General features: G+C 36.5%; 4 protein-coding genes across 8 annotated transcripts in view; 2 read left to right on the top strand and 2 right to left on the bottom strand.

Annotated features, from left to right (window-relative positions):
- The window catches only part of slc43a1b (solute carrier family 43 member 1b), a 17,153-nt gene extending 13,486 nt beyond the window's left edge, over positions 1-3,667 (top strand). Inside the window, exons 10-15 of the mRNA XM_077246489.1 lie at positions 158-193; positions 682-814; positions 906-1,035; positions 1,653-1,726; positions 2,070-2,193; positions 2,311-3,667. Of these exons, the coding sequence (XP_077102604.1) occupies positions 158-193; positions 682-814; positions 906-1,035; positions 1,653-1,726; positions 2,070-2,193; positions 2,311-2,493 (680 nt within the window). The 3' untranslated portion in view covers positions 2,494-3,667. The remainder of the gene's footprint in view (positions 1-157; positions 194-681; positions 815-905; positions 1,036-1,652; positions 1,727-2,069; positions 2,194-2,310) is intronic.
- Positions 3,654-6,951, bottom strand: med19b (mediator complex subunit 19b). Its single transcript, XM_077246491.1, has 6 exons — positions 6,611-6,951; positions 5,517-5,639; positions 5,196-5,329; positions 4,792-4,888; positions 4,616-4,710; positions 3,654-3,983 (listed from the first exon to the last, which is right to left on the bottom strand). The coding sequence occupies exons 1-6, from the start codon at positions 6,816-6,818 to the stop codon at positions 3,918-3,920; spliced, it is 723 nt and encodes a 240-aa protein (XP_077102606.1). The 5' UTR covers positions 6,819-6,951; the 3' UTR covers positions 3,654-3,917.
- Positions 6,952-7,226: 275 nt separating this feature from the next.
- On the top strand, positions 7,227-14,161 carry tmx2b (thioredoxin-related transmembrane protein 2b). Its single transcript, XM_077246490.1, has 8 exons — positions 7,227-7,609; positions 8,314-8,374; positions 8,753-8,866; positions 9,011-9,087; positions 11,302-11,408; positions 12,148-12,213; positions 12,312-12,441; positions 12,918-14,161. The coding sequence occupies exons 1-8, from the start codon at positions 7,421-7,423 to the stop codon at positions 13,098-13,100; spliced, it is 927 nt and encodes a 308-aa protein (XP_077102605.1). The 5' UTR covers positions 7,227-7,420; the 3' UTR covers positions 13,101-14,161.
- Positions 14,162-15,011: 850 nt separating this feature from the next.
- zdhhc5a (zDHHC palmitoyltransferase 5a) overlaps positions 15,012-18,969 on the bottom strand; it is a 35,946-nt gene continuing 31,988 nt past the window's right edge. For all 5 annotated transcript variants that reach the window (XR_013207812.1, XM_077246485.1, XM_077246486.1 and 2 more), the window contains one exon: positions 15,012-16,715. Coding sequence is in view for 4 of the 5 variants with exons in the window: in XM_077246485.1 (XP_077102600.1) it covers positions 16,502-16,715 (214 nt within the window). In the remaining variant the exon portion in view is untranslated. The remainder of the gene's footprint in view (positions 16,716-18,969) is intronic.

Raw genomic sequence — 18,969 nt, 5'->3', positions numbered from 1 at the left:
ATGTGTTTATGTACCATTTTTACTCAAGAGCAGATGGGTAAATGTAATTAGCAAAAGCTTACAGACGTATGCTATAGTTTCGCAGAAGCATGTGTAAGTGGGTAGTAAACATAGTTTTATATTTCACTATTTTCCACCGCCTGTGTGTCTGTTTTAGCCTCAGCGGAGTTGGAGAAGGTGGCAGAGGACCAAGGTAAGACAAATCCTGTTATTTTCACCTAAACAAGATACGTTTCTTTTGGTTTAGGAACAAACAGTGGCCCTACAAAGAATTTGGACACTTACGACACACTTAATGTATGAATGATATTGCACTAGTAGATGATAAAATATCAAACCAGATAGTAATTATTTTTGAAGGACACTTTTCAAGTGAGACCTTTCACAAAAAAAGTTTGTTGACCTTGATACCAGTTGATAAAAGTTTCAAAATGACTCAGAAAAGTAAAATTATTTCTGAGAAAAGATCTAGTATCATTTATTCGGTTTAATACATTGATGACTAATGCAATTAGTCAGTAAAAGTATCAACGAGTATAATATCAATATTTTATAGAGACCTTATTCCGACATTCAAAGAGCTTGTGTGTGTGTGTGTGTGTGTGTGTGTGTGTGTGTGTGTGTGTGTGTGTGTGTGTGTGTGTGTGTGTGTGTGTGTGTGTGTGTGTGTGTGTGTTATAGTGAGTCTCTACTCGTCCATCTTCGGCACTCTTCAGTTGCTCTGCCTGATGTCCTGTCCTCTGATTGGCTACATCATGGACTGGAGAATGAAGGAGTGTGAGGAAGTGGTGAATACAGATGAGGGAGAAAAAAGGTGAAGGTGGAGAAAGAGAAGGAGTGAAATGTTGAATTGTTTTTATTGGTCAGTGAAATGGTTACATTTTCCCTGTCATTGTTTTCTTCAGTCCATCTGGGCCTCCAAAGAGGGACAGAAAGATCCAAAAACTCACTAACGCCATCAGAGCTTTCATCTTTACTAATATACTGCTTGTCATCTTTGGCATCATCTCCCTCATAGACAATCTACCCATACAGGTTAGACACAAATTTGTCAAAAATGTGCTTATTTGTTTAGAAATATTATTATTTATACAATTTAATTACATTGTTTAAACATTTTATACATGCCATTTCATTATTTTATAATATATAATTTATATAATCATAACTTTGCACATAATTTTAATGTAATATATATATATATATATATATATATATATATATATATATAATTAACTTTACACTCATATATATTTCAGTTTTATTTTGAATCCCAGATTTTCAATGTGGTATAATTTATTTGGTTTTACATATTGATATCTATTGCATTTTGTCAGTGAATATAATATCAGTATTGGCAACATTATTATAGGAGATGCTTTAATAACAAATTTGATATATTTAATATAATGTATATGAAAAATGTTAAGTACAAATTGTATATACTTTATATATTTATAAGTATAATTTATATAATCATATATATCTTTTAATTTAATTTAATTTAATTTTCCGGGTTTAAATTCCAATTCAACTTTATTTTGGACTTCAGTTTTCAGTGTGGTTTATGATATTGCTGCAAAACTAATATTTTCATCAGCTCCTCAAAGCAACAGGAGAAATGTGATGACTGTTATTATTATGTGTTACAGGTGGTGTCTTTTATTCTTCACACTGCAGTTCGAGGTTTTATTCACTCCTGCTGTGGTGGGCTCTATGCTGCTGTGTGAGTTTTACTTATCAAAATCCACATGATTTCTGAGCCGCTTAAAGGTGAAACTACCTAATATTTTGAATTAGATTCTATTTTTATATTTTCCGTTTTTATTTTTGTAATTTTGTTGTATATATTCTGACATTTTTATTATTGTTGTTATGTATGTTTGTATGTATATATATATAGCAAATATTTGATATAACTATATATACAAAAACAAAAACTACAAAAACTATATATATATATAGTTTTTGTTAAGTCTTAGGTTATATTTTTAAAAATATGAGTAAGTTGGATATATATAATATTTGCTATTTGTTTTTATCTTCAAGCTGTTTATTTGTGTATTTAGCTTCCCAACCAATCACTTTGGCACTCTGACGGGCTTGCAGTCCATGGTTAGTGCTGTGTTTGCACTCCTGCAGCAACCACTCTTCATGTGGATGCTGGGACCATTGAAGGGCGATCCTTACTGGGTGAGACATACATTGTTGAGTGTAATACACCATTCATGTGTGCGTGACAAATGTAGACTTATATATATATATATATATACACCAAAGTACCAAACGTGACACTTTTTGAATCAACAGATCAACTTGGGCCTGCTTCTGTTCTCATTGGTTGGATTCTTGCTGCCAGGATACCTCTTCTACCATCAGAGACAACTTATAAAGGAGAAGGCAACGCGCGACAGTCTATCACTGGCGCAGGAGAGCGTCCGCCTCAACCAAACAACCGAGTCTTCAAAATACCAAACCAATGGGAACATCTGAGCGGGAAAACATTTATTAGTGAGATGTATGTGAATTATTGACCTAAATTATGACAGTTATTGTTCCATTGCTTTTCAGAAACTGAATTATTAGGCTGCCTGTTCAGTCAAATCTGTCCTGTCCTGACAAATATCAAACTGAAAAAAATCAAGTGAAAGTGCAACTTAAAGTATCAGCCAAGGCTTTGACTGTGTGACTGGGCAGGATGTGTTTTCAAGGCTTTTATTATTACCTGCTCTACGTTATTGACTTGTGGAGCAAATTGACTGACAAAATGAAAGGATGCCACGTTAACAGTATTTCCGTGGTTGCACCAAACATGAAAACATTATGCTAGAGCCTAAAATATGTCGTTTGGTTTTCTTCATTATTACACTGGCACTTTGAAATGTCCTGGAAAATGGTTGTAAAACAACAAGGAGGGGTTAAATGTCGACAGTATGAAATCAAAATCTACTTTTTAATACTTGTTTGCAGTGTTATTGTGCATAATTTATCAGTGCATGTTATACCAAAGACAATCATTTTGTGTTTAATAATCTTTCAGAAAAACTTGATCCAACTTACTGAGATGGTTTCAGAAGGACGTGACCTCCATGTCTCATTCAAAAAGCCTCTGTCAGAGGTTTCACAATTGACTGTAAACTCGTATTCTACCATGATATGATCATCAGTATGTATGTGCAGGTCACAGACATATTCAAATTCACTAGTATGAATAGTCACTATTTTTTAAATAATGTGTCATTTAGTGGAATTTCGCTGTATGGGTAAAACTAATGTCGCATTAAGACTCAGGGCAGGTAAACGAGGCATGGTTTCATGTAACGCTCACTTTACCTTGACATGGATCATTTTCATTTTAAAACTGTGGTCTTGAGTAGATCTTTTCCTTGTAGGTTCTCAATAACTTTTTATCACATCCCACTCTCACAAAACTTGATGGACATTCAGCTTTATGTGACAACTGGTGAATACAAAGTAGTGTTTTTATTGCAGATGCCGGTATTGCACTATATTTTTTTGTTTCAAAAGTACTGTTCTGTATGTTACTGAGCTGTGATCATGTGCTCAAAAGTTTCAATGATTCTAGTGATTTATTGTGCTCCTGACTGTAAAAATGTTTGAAGGGGGGAAAAAAAATCTAATAAATACAAAGATTTTGTCACAAAAATCGGCCCATTCGCGGCTGATTGTGTTTTATTTGTAAAAAAAGGTTTTAAAAACATTAAATGAAAAATGTTCCATTATTCATCAATCTCATAAATAGATACAGAGGCACTTATATACTTAAAAATCCAACAGATATGATGGTTTACCAGGTAAATTATGTAACAATATACTCTGACACATATACAAACAAATCTGACTCTCACTGCAACTGGCGCCCAATTTTCCAGCTTGTGCATCCATCAAGCAAGTTCTTATCTCAAACTGCTGCTGCTGGGTTGAGCTCCAGTCACGCCTGGGGGATCAGGACTATGGCGATTCTGAAAACGGTCATACAATAATTAATAGAAATAATATTGGGTTTTTTTTTGTATTTAATGGAAGATATCAGATGTACTTTTGATCACAATTTAACTATTAATGTAACAAATCAAAAACTTGCACTACAGTTCAAAAGTTGAGGCTCAGTAAGTTTTTTATAAGGCACATTAAATTGATCAAAAGTGACAGTAAAGACATTTATGTTACTAAAGATTTCTATTTCAATTAAATGCCATTCTGGTGAACTTTCTATTCATTAAAGAATCCTAAACAAAATGTATCATGCTCTCCACAAATAAAAACTGTTTTCAACGTTGATAATAATAATAATGTTTCTTGATCAGCATATTATAATGATTTCTGAAGGATCATGTGACACTGAAGACTGGAGTAATGATGCTGAAAATTCAGCTTTGCCATCACAGGAATAAATGACATTCTAAAATATATTCAAGTATAGAAAACAGTTATTTAAAATTGTAGTAATATTTCACAATATTACTGTTTTTACTGTATTTTATCAAATAAACGTAGCCTTTATTTTAAACACACTTTTGAATGTAGATAACTATAAAATAAGTCAATTTGTAACATGTATTTTCATGCAAAGTGTATAACAACTCCAATTAACCTTCTTTTTCTTTTTATCTTTCTTCTTTTTCTTTCTGTCTGGATCATCGTCCTTCTTCTTCTTCTTCTTCTTATGGTCTGAATCTGATGGAGTTTCTGTGGTAAAGAAGTAAGATTAACAGTCAATATGTAAGAAATCACATGTTCATCTCTTTGTGTGTTTTGTGTGACAGTTACCTGGTGGTAAAGGATCCTGAGGCCGATGATGTTTATGTTTGTGTTTGTTCTTCTTCTTCGGCGGTTGAATGTGCATCAGTCTGTATTGCTCTGGCAACTTTAGCAGGAGAAAGAGACACATAGAACATGCACGTAAAAAACAGCGATATATGATTGACCCACATAACCATTCTCAACCAACACTGACTAAGAAAGATATAGACAATCCTCAGAGCAACATCAGTTACACTAGCCTCTCTAAATTTAAAGTCCTTCTTTTGTCACTCTCTCTCTCTCTCTCTCTCTCTCTCTCTCTCTCTCTCTCTCTCTCACACACACACACACACACACACACACACACACACACACACACACACACACACACACACACACACACACACACACACACACACACACACACTTACAGGGCCAGTGTGTAGCCTGAAGCCGGTGAGCATGACCCCAGTGAGAGGACTGAAAGAGTTGTTGCACACTGGAGTCTTCTCAATGAGTGAGTGCAGAGAGCTGTTGTCCTGAATGCCTGGGCTGTCAATCATACCTGGAGTCCAAAAGGATAACAAAAAAAAAAAACAATGTATTTTCAACACAGGCACTAGCTTAACCCAGGCCTGGTGTTGTTATAAGTGAAGTCAAGTGTCTACTACTGTGTTCCTTTTTTCCTACTGGAATATTTTTCAAGAACTGCTCTAGAATCGTGAAAGTATGGTGAAAATATAAACACGCACCAGGAAGCTCTGGAAGAAAATTGCTGAGTTTCTCCTTCACCTTCTTTCCACAGAACTTGTTATAAGCGTGCTCCAGGTTGTAGTGTGTGATGAGATTAGTGTGTCCCGTCAGATCATTCTCCACTGTCAAGAAGATATAACAGGTTCACAGAGCACCGGCAAATAATTTTCCTCCCATCTCATAACTGTTTTCCTTCACCATGTCCCTTTAGGAGCTTTGTAGGGTTCTAACTCTTTTTAACCAATGGATTTACATGACTTTTCCAGTTGTTTGAGGTTTAGGCTACTGGAGAAGGAAAATGATTTAAAACCTTTTTTCTACCTGAATTTCAACCCGATAAAATATTTTAGAGCTTGTAACTAGAGAAATGATACATAGTGTATATTCATTTAAAAAAAAAGGCATTTTAGATTATATTAATTTACAGGAATTTTACAGGTGTAGAAATCACACCTTTAAAATGAGCCTTCCTCATATATCAGGGTTTTTCAAGACCATGGGAATCCTGATTCTTCATAGAAAACTATTCTTCAAACAGTTGTTAAAGGCTTAATTATAATAAGAAATATACTGATTACTTGTTGTTTTAGCTTATTTTAAAGATTGCTGTCTTATTTTAAGTCATAGTGAGGCCCCTCTAGTGGGCCTTGGACCCCTGGATGAGAACCACTGATCTACAGTTACTATTGTTACTACAACAAAACCATAACTAAATTAAATGCAATATAAGTGAATTCTCTCAGCTGCTAAACATTTTTACCAGGCTCGCTTATGGGTCTTACATGAAATTACATATATTTCATACACAAGCACTCATATCATTGTGCATGTGTGTTGATGGTATTGATAACGGTAAAGGTATTATTAGCACCACGGCATAGGTCACTATGGTATAGTAATTAACGTTACCATACAGTAGGTACAGTACCTAAACGTACCAATGTAAGCCAATGCTGTGTGGACTTGGTACCACGGTATTCTTATTATCATAACATACAATCACTGTACAGCGGATTTCCCACTGACACAGTTATAATTACTACGAAATCAATACTACACCGAAAAAAAAAAAAAAAAAAAAATTGGCGCTCACTGGGCAGTTCTCGCAGCAGGTAGAAGGGCTCGTTCATCGCGGAGGGTTTTCTGATCGGAACTCCTTCATCCATCATCTGATGCGGGTAACAGATCGGGCCCGTGTTTTGGGGTACCTGAGGTTTCCCAGATCCAAAGCCCAGCGCAGACGGTCCTAATGGACCCTGGGAATCCGGCTGACCATACAGCGAGGAGAAGATTTCTGTCATGTTGACAAAACTACCCTACGATGCTGTGTTGTCTGTGTGGATGTTTGTATGTATGGGGTTTACTATAAGTGAACGTCCCTCCCTTACGTTCTGTTGACAATTGCTTCCGGTTATTCTTTGTACTTTGGGGGAAATTTACCGTAATTTATCAAGTACACATGATCATATTGTATCCAGTTCCTACGTCTGACTAAATAGACTCACATAATGCATTATATAGTTTAATACCGCAGTTTAATTGCATAAATAATTGTAAACGAGGAGATAAACAATTCATGTTTGTGTCGGTGACGCATGTTAAAATCGTCGCTTTGCCGTTTATGTATTACGGTAAACGCGACATACTTCCGCTTGTCCTTCCCTTTATGTGACATCATGACCAATAAGCGACGTCGTTTCAGTAAAGTTACCAATCAACAGGGCTGCTTTAAAGACGAGGGCCGATTTTCCCCTTCGTCCGCAGTGACCTCTGTCCCTTTAAATCGTTTAATTCATTTGCCGACGAATATTGTCTCGCATAGATAGCGGTATTGATGCGGACTCTGTCGTCTCGGATCTCCACAGCAATCGTTTTCTGAAAAAAAGACAAGGATAAAACAAAAATGGCATTGTTAACACCTCTGTTAGCATTTCTGTATCATTTACCACAGGTTTACAAATGGCTACTAAAACCGTACTACATAGCCTCGTTATTTATGTCTAGCGCGTTCCTGCTTATCCGCAAAACGCCTGGGATCTGTGAACATCTTTCGACGCAGCGCGAGGATGGCAATTCATGCGATTTTGATTGGGTATGTATAAAGCAGACCTTTGGGTTTCATGCTGAATGATAACGCGTATAACTTGCTTCGTAACAAGGGAACTGGGCAGTGGTTAGCAGATGATGGTCTATAGAAATTTTTTTTAGGGGTGGGGGGTCGCTATTTAGCTGGCACGGGAACAAGCCTAAATCATGGTAAAAGAGTTTGGAATACCATGCATATATGAATGATGCATGTGGAAATAAACTTGCCAACCTCTTCCACGTGTTGTGCATGTGTATCACTGAATGATCACACTATTGTGTTGTTTCTTCGACTTTAGGTTTATATTTATTATTATATTATACTTATCAGGGAACCTGGAAACAAAGAATGTTTTAATTTTTTTTATTTTTTTATAAAAGTTGAAACCACATAACATATTGAACATATATATATATATATATATATATATATATATATATATATATATATATATATGAGCACTATTTTAAGATAATTAATTAAACACCTTTTTGACATTGACCACCTTCGTACAAAGTGTCAGATTGTCTTCTTCCGTTAACACTCAAAGGATTATCATTCGACATTACTCTCACATTTTTTTTCTAATAGTATAATTTATAATTATGTATTTTAGCCTTATATATTATATAGGACCCACTTAATATTAAGTGTCTACTATGTACATTTAAAATAATTTCAGCCATTTCTCTGCTCATTTTGTTTTCCAGAGAGAGGTGGAGATACTGATGTTCCTGAGTGCTATAGTCATGATGAAAAACAGAAGAGCAAGTAAGAGTTTCTCCCCCTTAAAACGCTCTTTTTTTTTTTCCTTTCAACTTTGTGCAAAAAAAGTATTTTCTATACAGCTTTGCATATTGACATTCAAATTTCAGAAAATAATCTCTAACCGTACCGAATCTGATGTCAATAGCCTGAGGTTGAATTTTAAGGTTTTGTTTATACACTAAACGCTCAGACACCTGTGTTCTCAGTGACGGTTGTCCTTGTGTTTGTTGTTAATCAAATATCCTTTGTCATTCAATGTTTCTGTTATTCTTTCCCCCTCCTCCAGCTCCGCTGTTCAACTTGCCCCCTTTCACTATTCATTTTTGTATGACGAAACAGTGCAATTTAATAATGTGTTTTCGTTTAATATTTGCTCCCCAGTTACCGTTGAGCAGCATGTGGGCAACATCATCCTCTTTAGTAAAGTAGCCAATGTGATCCTGTTCTTCAGACTGGACATACGTTTGGGGCTTCTCTACTTGACCTTGTGTATTGGTCAGTATTTATAAAAAAAAATCTACTTCACTGTCAGTCAGTGGAAACTTTCTAATTTTTAAAGACTAAACCAAATATTAGATAAATGTAGTATGGCTGTCAACCATTTATATGCATACTGATGTTCTTTTATCACTGATGCAGTTTTCCTGATGATCTGCAAACCTCCTCTGTACATGGGCCCTGAATACATCAAGTATTTCAATGATAAAACCATTGATGTGAGTATGATTTCACATCATACGAATTTAGTCACTCTTCATGGGCTTCTGGTTTTCAAAACAAATTTGCACAGAATGGGAAAAAGAAGAACAAAATATTCAAAGCTGGGGGACTATTTAAGTTATAACATATTTCTGGGATTTCTGCTGTAGTTATGACAAAGCAGCTTGTTTTCAAGGTGTATTAACAGAAACTGGAGTATATTGACTATGTTAACTCTTTCCCTGCCATTGGCGGAATTTTCTGCTTTCCGTGTTTTCACCGTTACACTGTAGGGGGCGCATCTTCTGAAAGAGTCCTGAATCTCCAGATCAAAACATAGGGGAAGAAGCAGCAGAAACAAAAGCGATCTCGTATGTAAGCAGATGCATATGAAAAAGAATTCGGTCATCAACATTAAACAACAGACAAATCAAAATTGACGAATGTTACGGAATGAAATTTTGACACAGGATGAGCTACAGGACTGTGCAAGCATTAGGTCGTGTGTCCACCAAAGCGTTTTTAGCCGGCTGATAACGCTAGACGCTCTGCTGAAAACGCCTAGCTGTGGGCGCTTGAGAGCGTTTTGGCAGCGCTGCGTTTTTTCAGTTGAGACGATTCGTTGCTATGATACAGAATAACTGCAGCACAGTTTACTTGTAACTGATTTCGCAGATAATTTGTTTCATGGTAAAAATTTATTTTTCATCCAATTTGTTCGGTTAGCTCTGCTGGTTGATTGCGTTGTACATAAAGAATGTTGTGACAGTTGGTTGTGTGGTTTTTGCCCCGCCCCTCCTCCACTGTGATTGGACGGCTGGGTAAAAAGTGACAGTGATGAGTGAGCGCTGCGTTTTACCCAAAGTTGAACATTTTTGAACTCTCGGCGACCAGTAAAGAATGCTCAGTTAAATACACGCTCAGCGCCTCGTTACACTCATGGCGTTTCAAAAACGCGGCGCTCCCATTGAAAACAATTGGAATTATACGCCAGGTGCGTGAAAAAACGCTTTGGTGGACACACGGCCTTAAGGCTGATTTATACTTCTGCGTCGGAAATACGCCGGAGCCTCTACGGCGTAGACTACGCATTGGTTTTAATTTATAATTCTGCGTCGTTGTCCGCGTTGAGGCACGCAGAGGGAGCATGTGAAACCCGAGGGAGCGGTTTGAGCAGACCAATCACAGCGCTTGCGTCCGCGTAGAATTGACGCATTGTTACATTTTTGGAGAGGTGCACGTCAGGGTACGCCGAAGGGTACGCGCGCTACGCACAGCCTACGGCGTAGCTATGGCGTAAGTTCGACGCAGAAGTATAAATTGGCCTTTAGGGGTGTCGTTGGACTCGATCTACTCCATCTATGTTTTGATCATCGTTCTGAATCCGATTTCTCAGCTTTTTGCTCAAAATGTTGCTTTTTTAAATGAAACACCCACGTTCAAGTGTTGATAAAAAAAAAAGAGTACATAAAGCTAGAATAAGATATTCATATAACTAAATATTTTGCGGGCCATGAAAATTTTGTGAAAATGATCAAAATGATCAGCAAAAATGCTGTCGGTCTGTGGCAGCTTTAAAAAAAAACTGTGGCGTGGAAAGTGTTAAATAAATTAACCACGATTTGTTTTGTGCTTCAAGAATTTCTAGAACTGCATATTCTTCAATAAAACAATAGTTATTAGGGGGAAAAAGGCATGATTTTTATGTTTAGCATTTTTAATTAAGAGTATTTAGAGATTATTTTAATATATCGGTAATAATGTATTAATTTACATACTTTTAAATCATCCTGCAGCCCCTGTGGGCCTTGGCTCCTGGTTGAGAACCACTCATTAATATGTATGATATTGATTTAATCTTCCGATCTTATTGTTTGTTCATCTTTAGTTTCCGCTTTACAATGCTTCGGTCATAGTGTCTCTCACAAGTGCGCACACTCTGCACTATGACTTCTCATTGCATACTAGTTGCCCACTTTAAACATCAAAGGGAACAAGCTCGAGTGTCTTATTAGTAAGAGGAATTAAAGCCCATAAATGTTAATTAACATTGGAGCCCAATAGCCTTTGCAAATAAGCCAGTGGGTGTTTAAAAGTAAGTTTTTTCCCAGTGTTAATGGTTTCAGCCACATTCATTGTTGAACTTTAACTTCAGCAGCCTGAGGGATATAGTGTGCAAATACTTGTTGTTTGAAACTGAGTATAAATGTTCACCTTTCTTTTGTGTTTAGGAGGAGTTGGAGAAGGACCACCGAGTGACCTGGATCGTGGAGTTTTTTGCTAACTGGTCACCAGAATGTCAGTCTTTCGCCTCCGTCTATGCTGATCTGTCCTTGAAGTAAGAACATTGGTCTTGATACACTGCCTTTCAAAAGTGTCAGGTCTGTACTTTTTTTTGTATTGTTTTAAAGAAATTTTTACATTTATTGAGGATCAAGGATGCATTAAATAGCTCAAAAGGGACAGGAAAAACATTTATAATGTAAGTTGTAACAAAAGATTTCCATTTCAGGAAAATGCTGTTCTTTTGAATTTCTTATTGATCAAAGAATCCTGATTTAAATTTTTTTTTTTATGGTTTCCACAAAAATATTAAGCGGCACATTTTCAACACAATAATAATCTTTCTATTCATTAAAGAATCCCAAACTAAATGTATCATGCTCTCCACAAATAAAAGCTGTTTTCAATGTTAATAATAATAATGTTTCTTGAGCAACAAATCAGCATATTATAATGATTTCTGAAGGATCATGTGACACTGAAGACTGGAGTAATGATGCTGAAAATTCAGCTTTGCATCGCAGGAATAAATGACATTCTAAAATATATTCAGTATAGAAAACAGTTATTTAAAATTGTAGTAATATTTCACAATATTACTGTTTTTACTGTATTTTACAACATATTGACATAGAAAACAGTTACTTTAAATTGTAATAATATTTCAAAATTGAACTGTTTTGCTGTATTTCCTTTGTGAGAAACTTTTGAACCGTTGTGTACGTCCTGCTGCTCATCAGTTACTGTGAATTGAAATATTATGAATGGAGACGATTAACCTCTCTCTCACTCAGGTACAACTGTGCAGGGCTGAAATTTGGCAAAGTGGACATTGGTCGTTACAGTGAAGTATCCAAGAAGTAAGATGCCCTGTTGTGTCTCACTGTTTCTCGTCATACTCTGGTACAAAGAGTGTGACGATATCCTGTGTGTGTGTGTGTGTGTGTGTGTCCCTCAGGTATAGGGTCAGCACCTCTCCTCTGTCAAAGCAGCTGCCCTCTCTTGTGCTCTTCCAGGGGGGAAAGGAAGTGATGAGGCGCCCTCAGGTGGACAAGAAGGGACGCGCAGTGTCTTGGACATTCACAGAGGTGAGGCTTAAAGTCAGCATGAAACGGAAGCTGCAATAGTCTTTCATGTGATGTATATCTGAGTGAAACAGCTTCTCAAACAAGAAAAAAAATTGATTTTGTCAACCAGGAAGTGATTGGAGGGTTGTGGTTTGCTATCGCTGTGATCTGATGTGAGTGACAGGTTGTCCCGTCCTCACATTGAAAAACACATAATCAGAGAAGATTTGTGGTTGCAAGTGAGAGGTGGAAGATATTTTGTTTAAAAATCCCAAGAGGCAGTTTTCCCAATTATTATTATTAAGTATACGGATACATCATTTATAATAAACACTGCAATATCCCACAAAATAAGAAGCGTCAATTTTGATTTCATGGTGAATGAATCAACTGAAAAAACTTTGTTAGAAATATCCTTCTAACACTTCAGAAATCTCAAAAGCCTGTATGTTTTCTATACAATACTGAGAAATGTTTTTTTCTTCTTCTTCTTCTAGGAAAATATCATCCGAGAGTTTAACCTCAACGAGTTGTATCAGAAGTTTAAGAAGCTCGGTAAGACCAAAGGAGAGAAATCCGAGAGGCCAAATGAATCTGTATTTTCCCCCGTGCCTGAAGAGGAGGAACCGGAGACCGAGACCATCACTGCGATGGACACAGAGAGCAAGAAGGACAAATAGAAAGTGCACATTGGTGAAGAGCACTGTCAATCACTATGGGACTGGACCAGATTGTGCTAATGTTCAGTATGCAGAGAGAGAGAGTTTGTATGTAGTTACAAGCAGAATGATTGTTTAGTTCTTTTTGTATAACGTATTAGTTAATTGCAAAATCAGTCCAATAATATAGTAAATCCTAATTCCTAATACATTAATTAAACTTCATAATCATCGATATACTGTATACAGTATATACAGGTGTCCAAACAACGTAATTTGGGACATTGATATTCGATCTGTCAGCTGTTATTTTAATCGAGTTAAACATAATTAAACACTGGACTTCTACCTCTAATATGGTTGATAATTGTGAAGTGATCATTAGTAAGGGGTTATTTTGTGTTGTCGATGCATCACATACTGGGGAACAAACTTTATCAGTTTATTTTTAAAGTTTTTTTTTATTTGTATTGGTAATCCTTCCATACCTTTGACACTCCTTGTATTCTTATTTTAAAGTTTTTTTTACTATTCTGAGACGTAGCTTGTTTGTATGGTACTGATTACTAGACTGCATTCAGTGATCTAAAAAGGAGGGTCTTTTATGCAAACAGTTCATGTAATTTTACAAATTAAAAAACTAAGAGTGAGATCTCAAGATAATACTCTGCAAAATGTGGTTGCCCTTGACATTGAGACCCAGTTACATTTATTTTCGGACTGAATACTAGTGCTGTTAATGTCTTAAGTTATTTAAGTTTATATTAAAAAAAAAATTGTGCAGAATGATTTAAGCTTTTAACATTTTTATTATTACTTTAAACACTGAAGAAAGCTGCAGGCAGACTTCATGTTTTAACCTTTTCCAGTCATTACTGTTGGAAACTTATTTTCAGTGTATGTAGAATTTTGCCATCAATTTCCCTACAAAAAGGAATATTGTGCACTATTGAATAAACAATTGTTGATTTTCACTAATCTTTAATGAATTGATTGAAAGATGACCAAGTGCTTTGAGTGGTTGTGGATGGAAAGTTTTTTTGTTTTTTTTTGTCATTCCAATAAAACACTTTGTTCACGCCGTTTCGTGTAGCTTGTACATTTGATCTAGTTGCTTCAAATTCAGACTGAACAGAACAACCAGGGAGATTTTGAACCATTTGCCCAAAAGCTGAACCAAGCGCATTTAAATCACTCAATATGAGATGGAATTTAAACACTGCAAGGCATCCTCCTCCATGGAGGCTCCAACAATGTGCAGTGGCTACCAAAAATATACATTAAAGTTGCATCTGCAAACAAATAATGCTAGTAATTTCGGTGACACTTTATTTTACAGTGTCCTTGTTACATATGTTACATGTACTTACCGTAGTGATAACAGTAAATTATGCATAAATACATGCAATTAACCCTCAACCAAAACCTAACCCTACAGTAAGTACATGTAGTTAATTATATTTACTCAGTACTTAAATATATAAATACACTGTAACAGTAACACCTTAAAATAAAGTGTAACCCAAATTTCTTAGCAGAGTAACCACAGGTGTCATTCGTCACATTAAAGGGACATTTCCCAACCTGAAAGTGTCCAAATACCCTTTGCCCTAATTTAGAACAGTTTATGTTTGAGGCATCTGTAAATATTTAGTACAGTATACTATATTTTTCTGTCAGCTGAGAATCATTACACAAATAAGAGCACATCCACTAACACATTTAGTATTTTAAGCTAGTATTTTACCCCCAATGCTGCAACATTGTAATGAGGTGCCAAAATATTTTGTAGACCATTTTTCTGATGTCTACATTGACAACAGGCTTTCACAGATTTCAGACTGGACGGAAAAAAACATTCATGGACATAAATGGTGTATACATTTCCAATGTTTATGCCTTACAAAAAGAAGCAATGCACAAAGGCACAACTGATTTATAAAGAGTTTATTACCAATGCTCACACACACACACACCCACCCATACACATATTCAAAACCATGCGCGCGCGCACACGCACACACACACACACACACACACACACACACACAGACACACACACCCACCCATACACATATTCACAACCATGCTCACACACACACACGCACACACACGCACACACACACACACTGAACTTTACAGTACATGTTCTTTTCTTTCTTTCTTTTTCTTTCAGTCCATCTTTTGATCCAAAATATTCGCTTTTATATCAGCCAGGAAACGTCTGTCCCCTGATTGGTCAGCCCTGATCTAACTGTTGATCAATACACCTGACAAGACAGACGATGATTGAAATGAGTCCTGCAAAATGTCACAATCTTTTTGAATGTACTAGGTAAGAATTAAATAATTAAAAAGAAAAGGCTTTCACTGATTCATAATGACAGCTAACTTCCACTGACTGTCTCAACTGCCATCCAATCAGAGAGCTCTGATATGGTTACCCAGCGTTCAGTGGCACCGTGAGAAGAAATCTTTAAATCCAACATGGCTGGCTAGTTAAGGCCACCAGTGAGAATTGCCACTCATGTACTAATAAAACAATTAAAAAACAAAATCATACCTAAGAGGCAGACAATCAATGTTTACAGGATAAAATTTGAAATATGTCCCACAGATCACAATGTCAAATGCATTTTTATGCTACGAGCAACCCTCTGACTGATCTAGAGTGCCACCAGCTCTTCTTCCCTCGATTAAAGTTCATAGAGAACAAATATCAGCCTTTGTAGAAAAAAAAAAAAACACATTTTGATCTTATCAATAACCATTTATAAAGTCATATAAAATAACACTTTGAAAATTAAATAAAAACATTTTTTCCTTGAATTTCCAAGGCCATTACTCTGAAAACACTAATTTGAAAAGGCTGCTGTCATTTAAATAATGCATTAGTCCATTTCTTTATCTTTTCTACCGTTTTGCTTCCCTGGTGCTGATTGGATACATTATCGCATGCCAATCACAGTGGTCTGAAATGGCTACTGAATGCCACAGGTCCCCTTTTGTAAAAAATCAAATTCCACTCTGTGAAAAAAAACAAAAAAAACAAAACGGTGACCATTTTTTCTCTATACAGAACAATTTACACATTTATGTCGGATAAAAATCTTTTTTTTTTCATTTTCTGAAACATTTTAAAGGCAATCCGGTCCTTTGCCGTCACACCAGTTATGTGTTACAGCTCCTTACTGATGAGGAGTCTTGAAGTCCCATTATTGTCATGGCTTGAAAGACCCCCCATGATCCTCCTCCTCCTCCTACATGTCATATCCAACCAAAACCTGCTGGTCAGCATTGATTTCTATTTTGAAAAAAAATCCATATCTTTCCCATGGGCACCAACGAGTCTGCAACATGTGATTTTCTCCGCTATGTTGGTGAAGAAAAAGAGTCCAACACCAGTAAAAACAGCCAATCTCTCACACAGATATCTCGTAAGTGGTCCCTCCGACGCCCGTCACCTTCTTCACCCCACCTCCAGGCTTGTGAGCGGGGCTCTGAGAAGAGCCAGCACTGGAATAAGCCTGACCTGGGCGAGTCGACACGCTCACAGGATGAGAGGGGGACGAGGGGGTGAAAGGTGGTTTCGGCTGCCCGTTTGTCCGGCTATATGACTTCATCTGAATCTCGTCCCTATACCAAAGAAACACAGAGAAACTGGGAAATTAGAGAAGAATTTACATTAGTATGTACATTTGTATAGTAAATTCACTACTGTTCAAAAGTTTGGGATCATTTTTTTTTTTTTTTTTTTAAGAAAAACCTTAATTGATCATTAAATTGATCAAAAGTGACAGTAAAGATGCATAATGTTACAAAAGATTTCCATTTCAAATCAATACCTTTAAACTTAATTCATCAAAGAATCCCAAAATGGATCAGTTTCACACAAAAAAAAATCATAATAAATGTTCAAATAAAGAATCTTGATGTGAAATGTGTCGTTTTAGAGTGATGTCATTTGCAAGTTTCACTGCCACATAAATAAAAAAAAGTGAGTCACAACACAAGAAAGAACTGCAATGATAAATCGACAAAGAAATACATCACAGGATGCCAGTTATTTCATATTCCTGTGCCTATAAAAAAAAAAAAAAAGATAATACAGACGTCAGTTAAAAAGCCTCTCAGAAGAGGTATCAGTTCAGAAAACAGAAAAGAGTGCAAAGCGGCGGTAAAAATAGTTTAGCTGCAATGGCAAATCCAGCCATGTCTGCCAGTAAATTTCAATTTTTCTGTCGCACAATTTGGAAAGGAAAGCATTCTCTCAAGCACCGGAGCACAGCAGGTTTATTATAACCATCAGCTCTGCTGTCAGGATGCCACTGAAATGTCTGTTAATGATGAGGGCTCATTGTCTGGCCCTTGGTTTGTTTCCAAATAACAATGCATACATGTCAACTTGGAATATGGTTAATTTTGTTCTCTCCTTCATTCTGAGAAACAATTATTACCGCAAAGAAGATTCATTCACTGCTTCTTAGCGGACACCAGGTCAATTTTGTTGCCTTTAAAATGCTGACTAATGACTAAGCAAAGCAGGCTTTCCAGACCTCTATAATGAGCAGAGTGATGAAGCTTTCTGTCTGGCTCGGATCTATCCAATTAGTCCTTTTGCCAGTGAAGAAATTGGGTCTGATTATTCTAGTGTAGACAATATCCAGTTTATCTTCATAAGCAGCAGCAGCATAATGTCAGGAGACTTCAAGTTTTCTATTCGCTCTTTCCACACAGATGTGCTTTATTTGTTTCTGCTCATGTTTACCATGACATCTTGCCAAGGCACTGAACTTAAGGTATATGAGACAACAGAGGCATTACTGGATTTTATACATTCATACATTAGTCTGAACCGGCTCACTCATTCATGACGCTAGTCACATTCTGTCAGTCCAAATCTAATTATTTGTGTATACGATTGGAACCTGATCTAAATTATTGACTGTCCACACTGACTACGCTTACAAGCAACCAAATAATCGTCCCAATCGGACTGAAAAGCCTTTGTTTAAACACCTAAATTGATACGATTGAGTTCGATACGAATGAAATTTCGATTGGATTGGATGGGGTGGTGTAGATCTTTTATAATCTGATCAAAAGGACATGTAAACACTTGATCAGATAGAAAACCGAAACTAGAAATTACTGCGCATGTGAAAGACATAGAAATGGCGTAATGACGCATGGGACGAGCTGTCGTTGTTTTAAATTAAGCGTCATAAATGATTGTCGTGTCATTCTAAAAATTCTCCTACCACTCATTGTCTGTGAAGTGCTGCGGGACAGTGTTGTCACATCAGTCCTCACTTCACACTCTCAATCACAGATGGCTTGTTTTGGGCGCGGGAAGAGGCGTTTTTACTGCTTGATAAATATAACAGCACGGCACAACGGTTCATGTGTTCATTGTCTCCTAATCATGACCAAAAACATAAATATTAAATCTGCTCTTTAAAACAAAGAAAAGAAGCAATGTAGAATAGCATGTGCAAACCGAGGGAAACTGTGTAGTGAGCGCATGTCAAAAAATCAATTCCAATTTGAAGCTTGTGACATATAAGTGCGCATATCAACCCAATCACTTTATTTAGCGCTCATGTAAACACTACGTTCAGATTCATCAATCGTAATGAATTCATTGTTATTGAAACAAAAGGCGTCTATGTAAACGTAGATATTGTGTATCGCAACTGTTCGCATCTGATTTGTGTCCCGTGGCGCTCTTTCGTTTTCCGAAATAACTGCATTAGTTTCTATGGCAATGACATTGCGTTTATAGGCATAAGCCAAAAACAACAACAACAGCAGTAACATGGAGGTGTTTGCAATACAGATGTTGTCTTATTTACAACATGACAACGTAAAGCCCCCGCACGGGACTACC

The sequence above is a fragment of the Siphateles boraxobius genome, unplaced genomic scaffold (assembly GCF_051911475.1).
Source record: "Siphateles boraxobius isolate OS27281-9 unplaced genomic scaffold, OSU_SipBor_1 29, whole genome shotgun sequence".
NCBI classification, from domain to species: domain Eukaryota; kingdom Metazoa; phylum Chordata; class Actinopteri; order Cypriniformes; family Leuciscidae; genus Siphateles; species Siphateles boraxobius.
The sequence above is the reverse complement of the archived record's forward strand: the minus strand, read 5'-3'. Positions and strand labels throughout refer to the sequence as shown.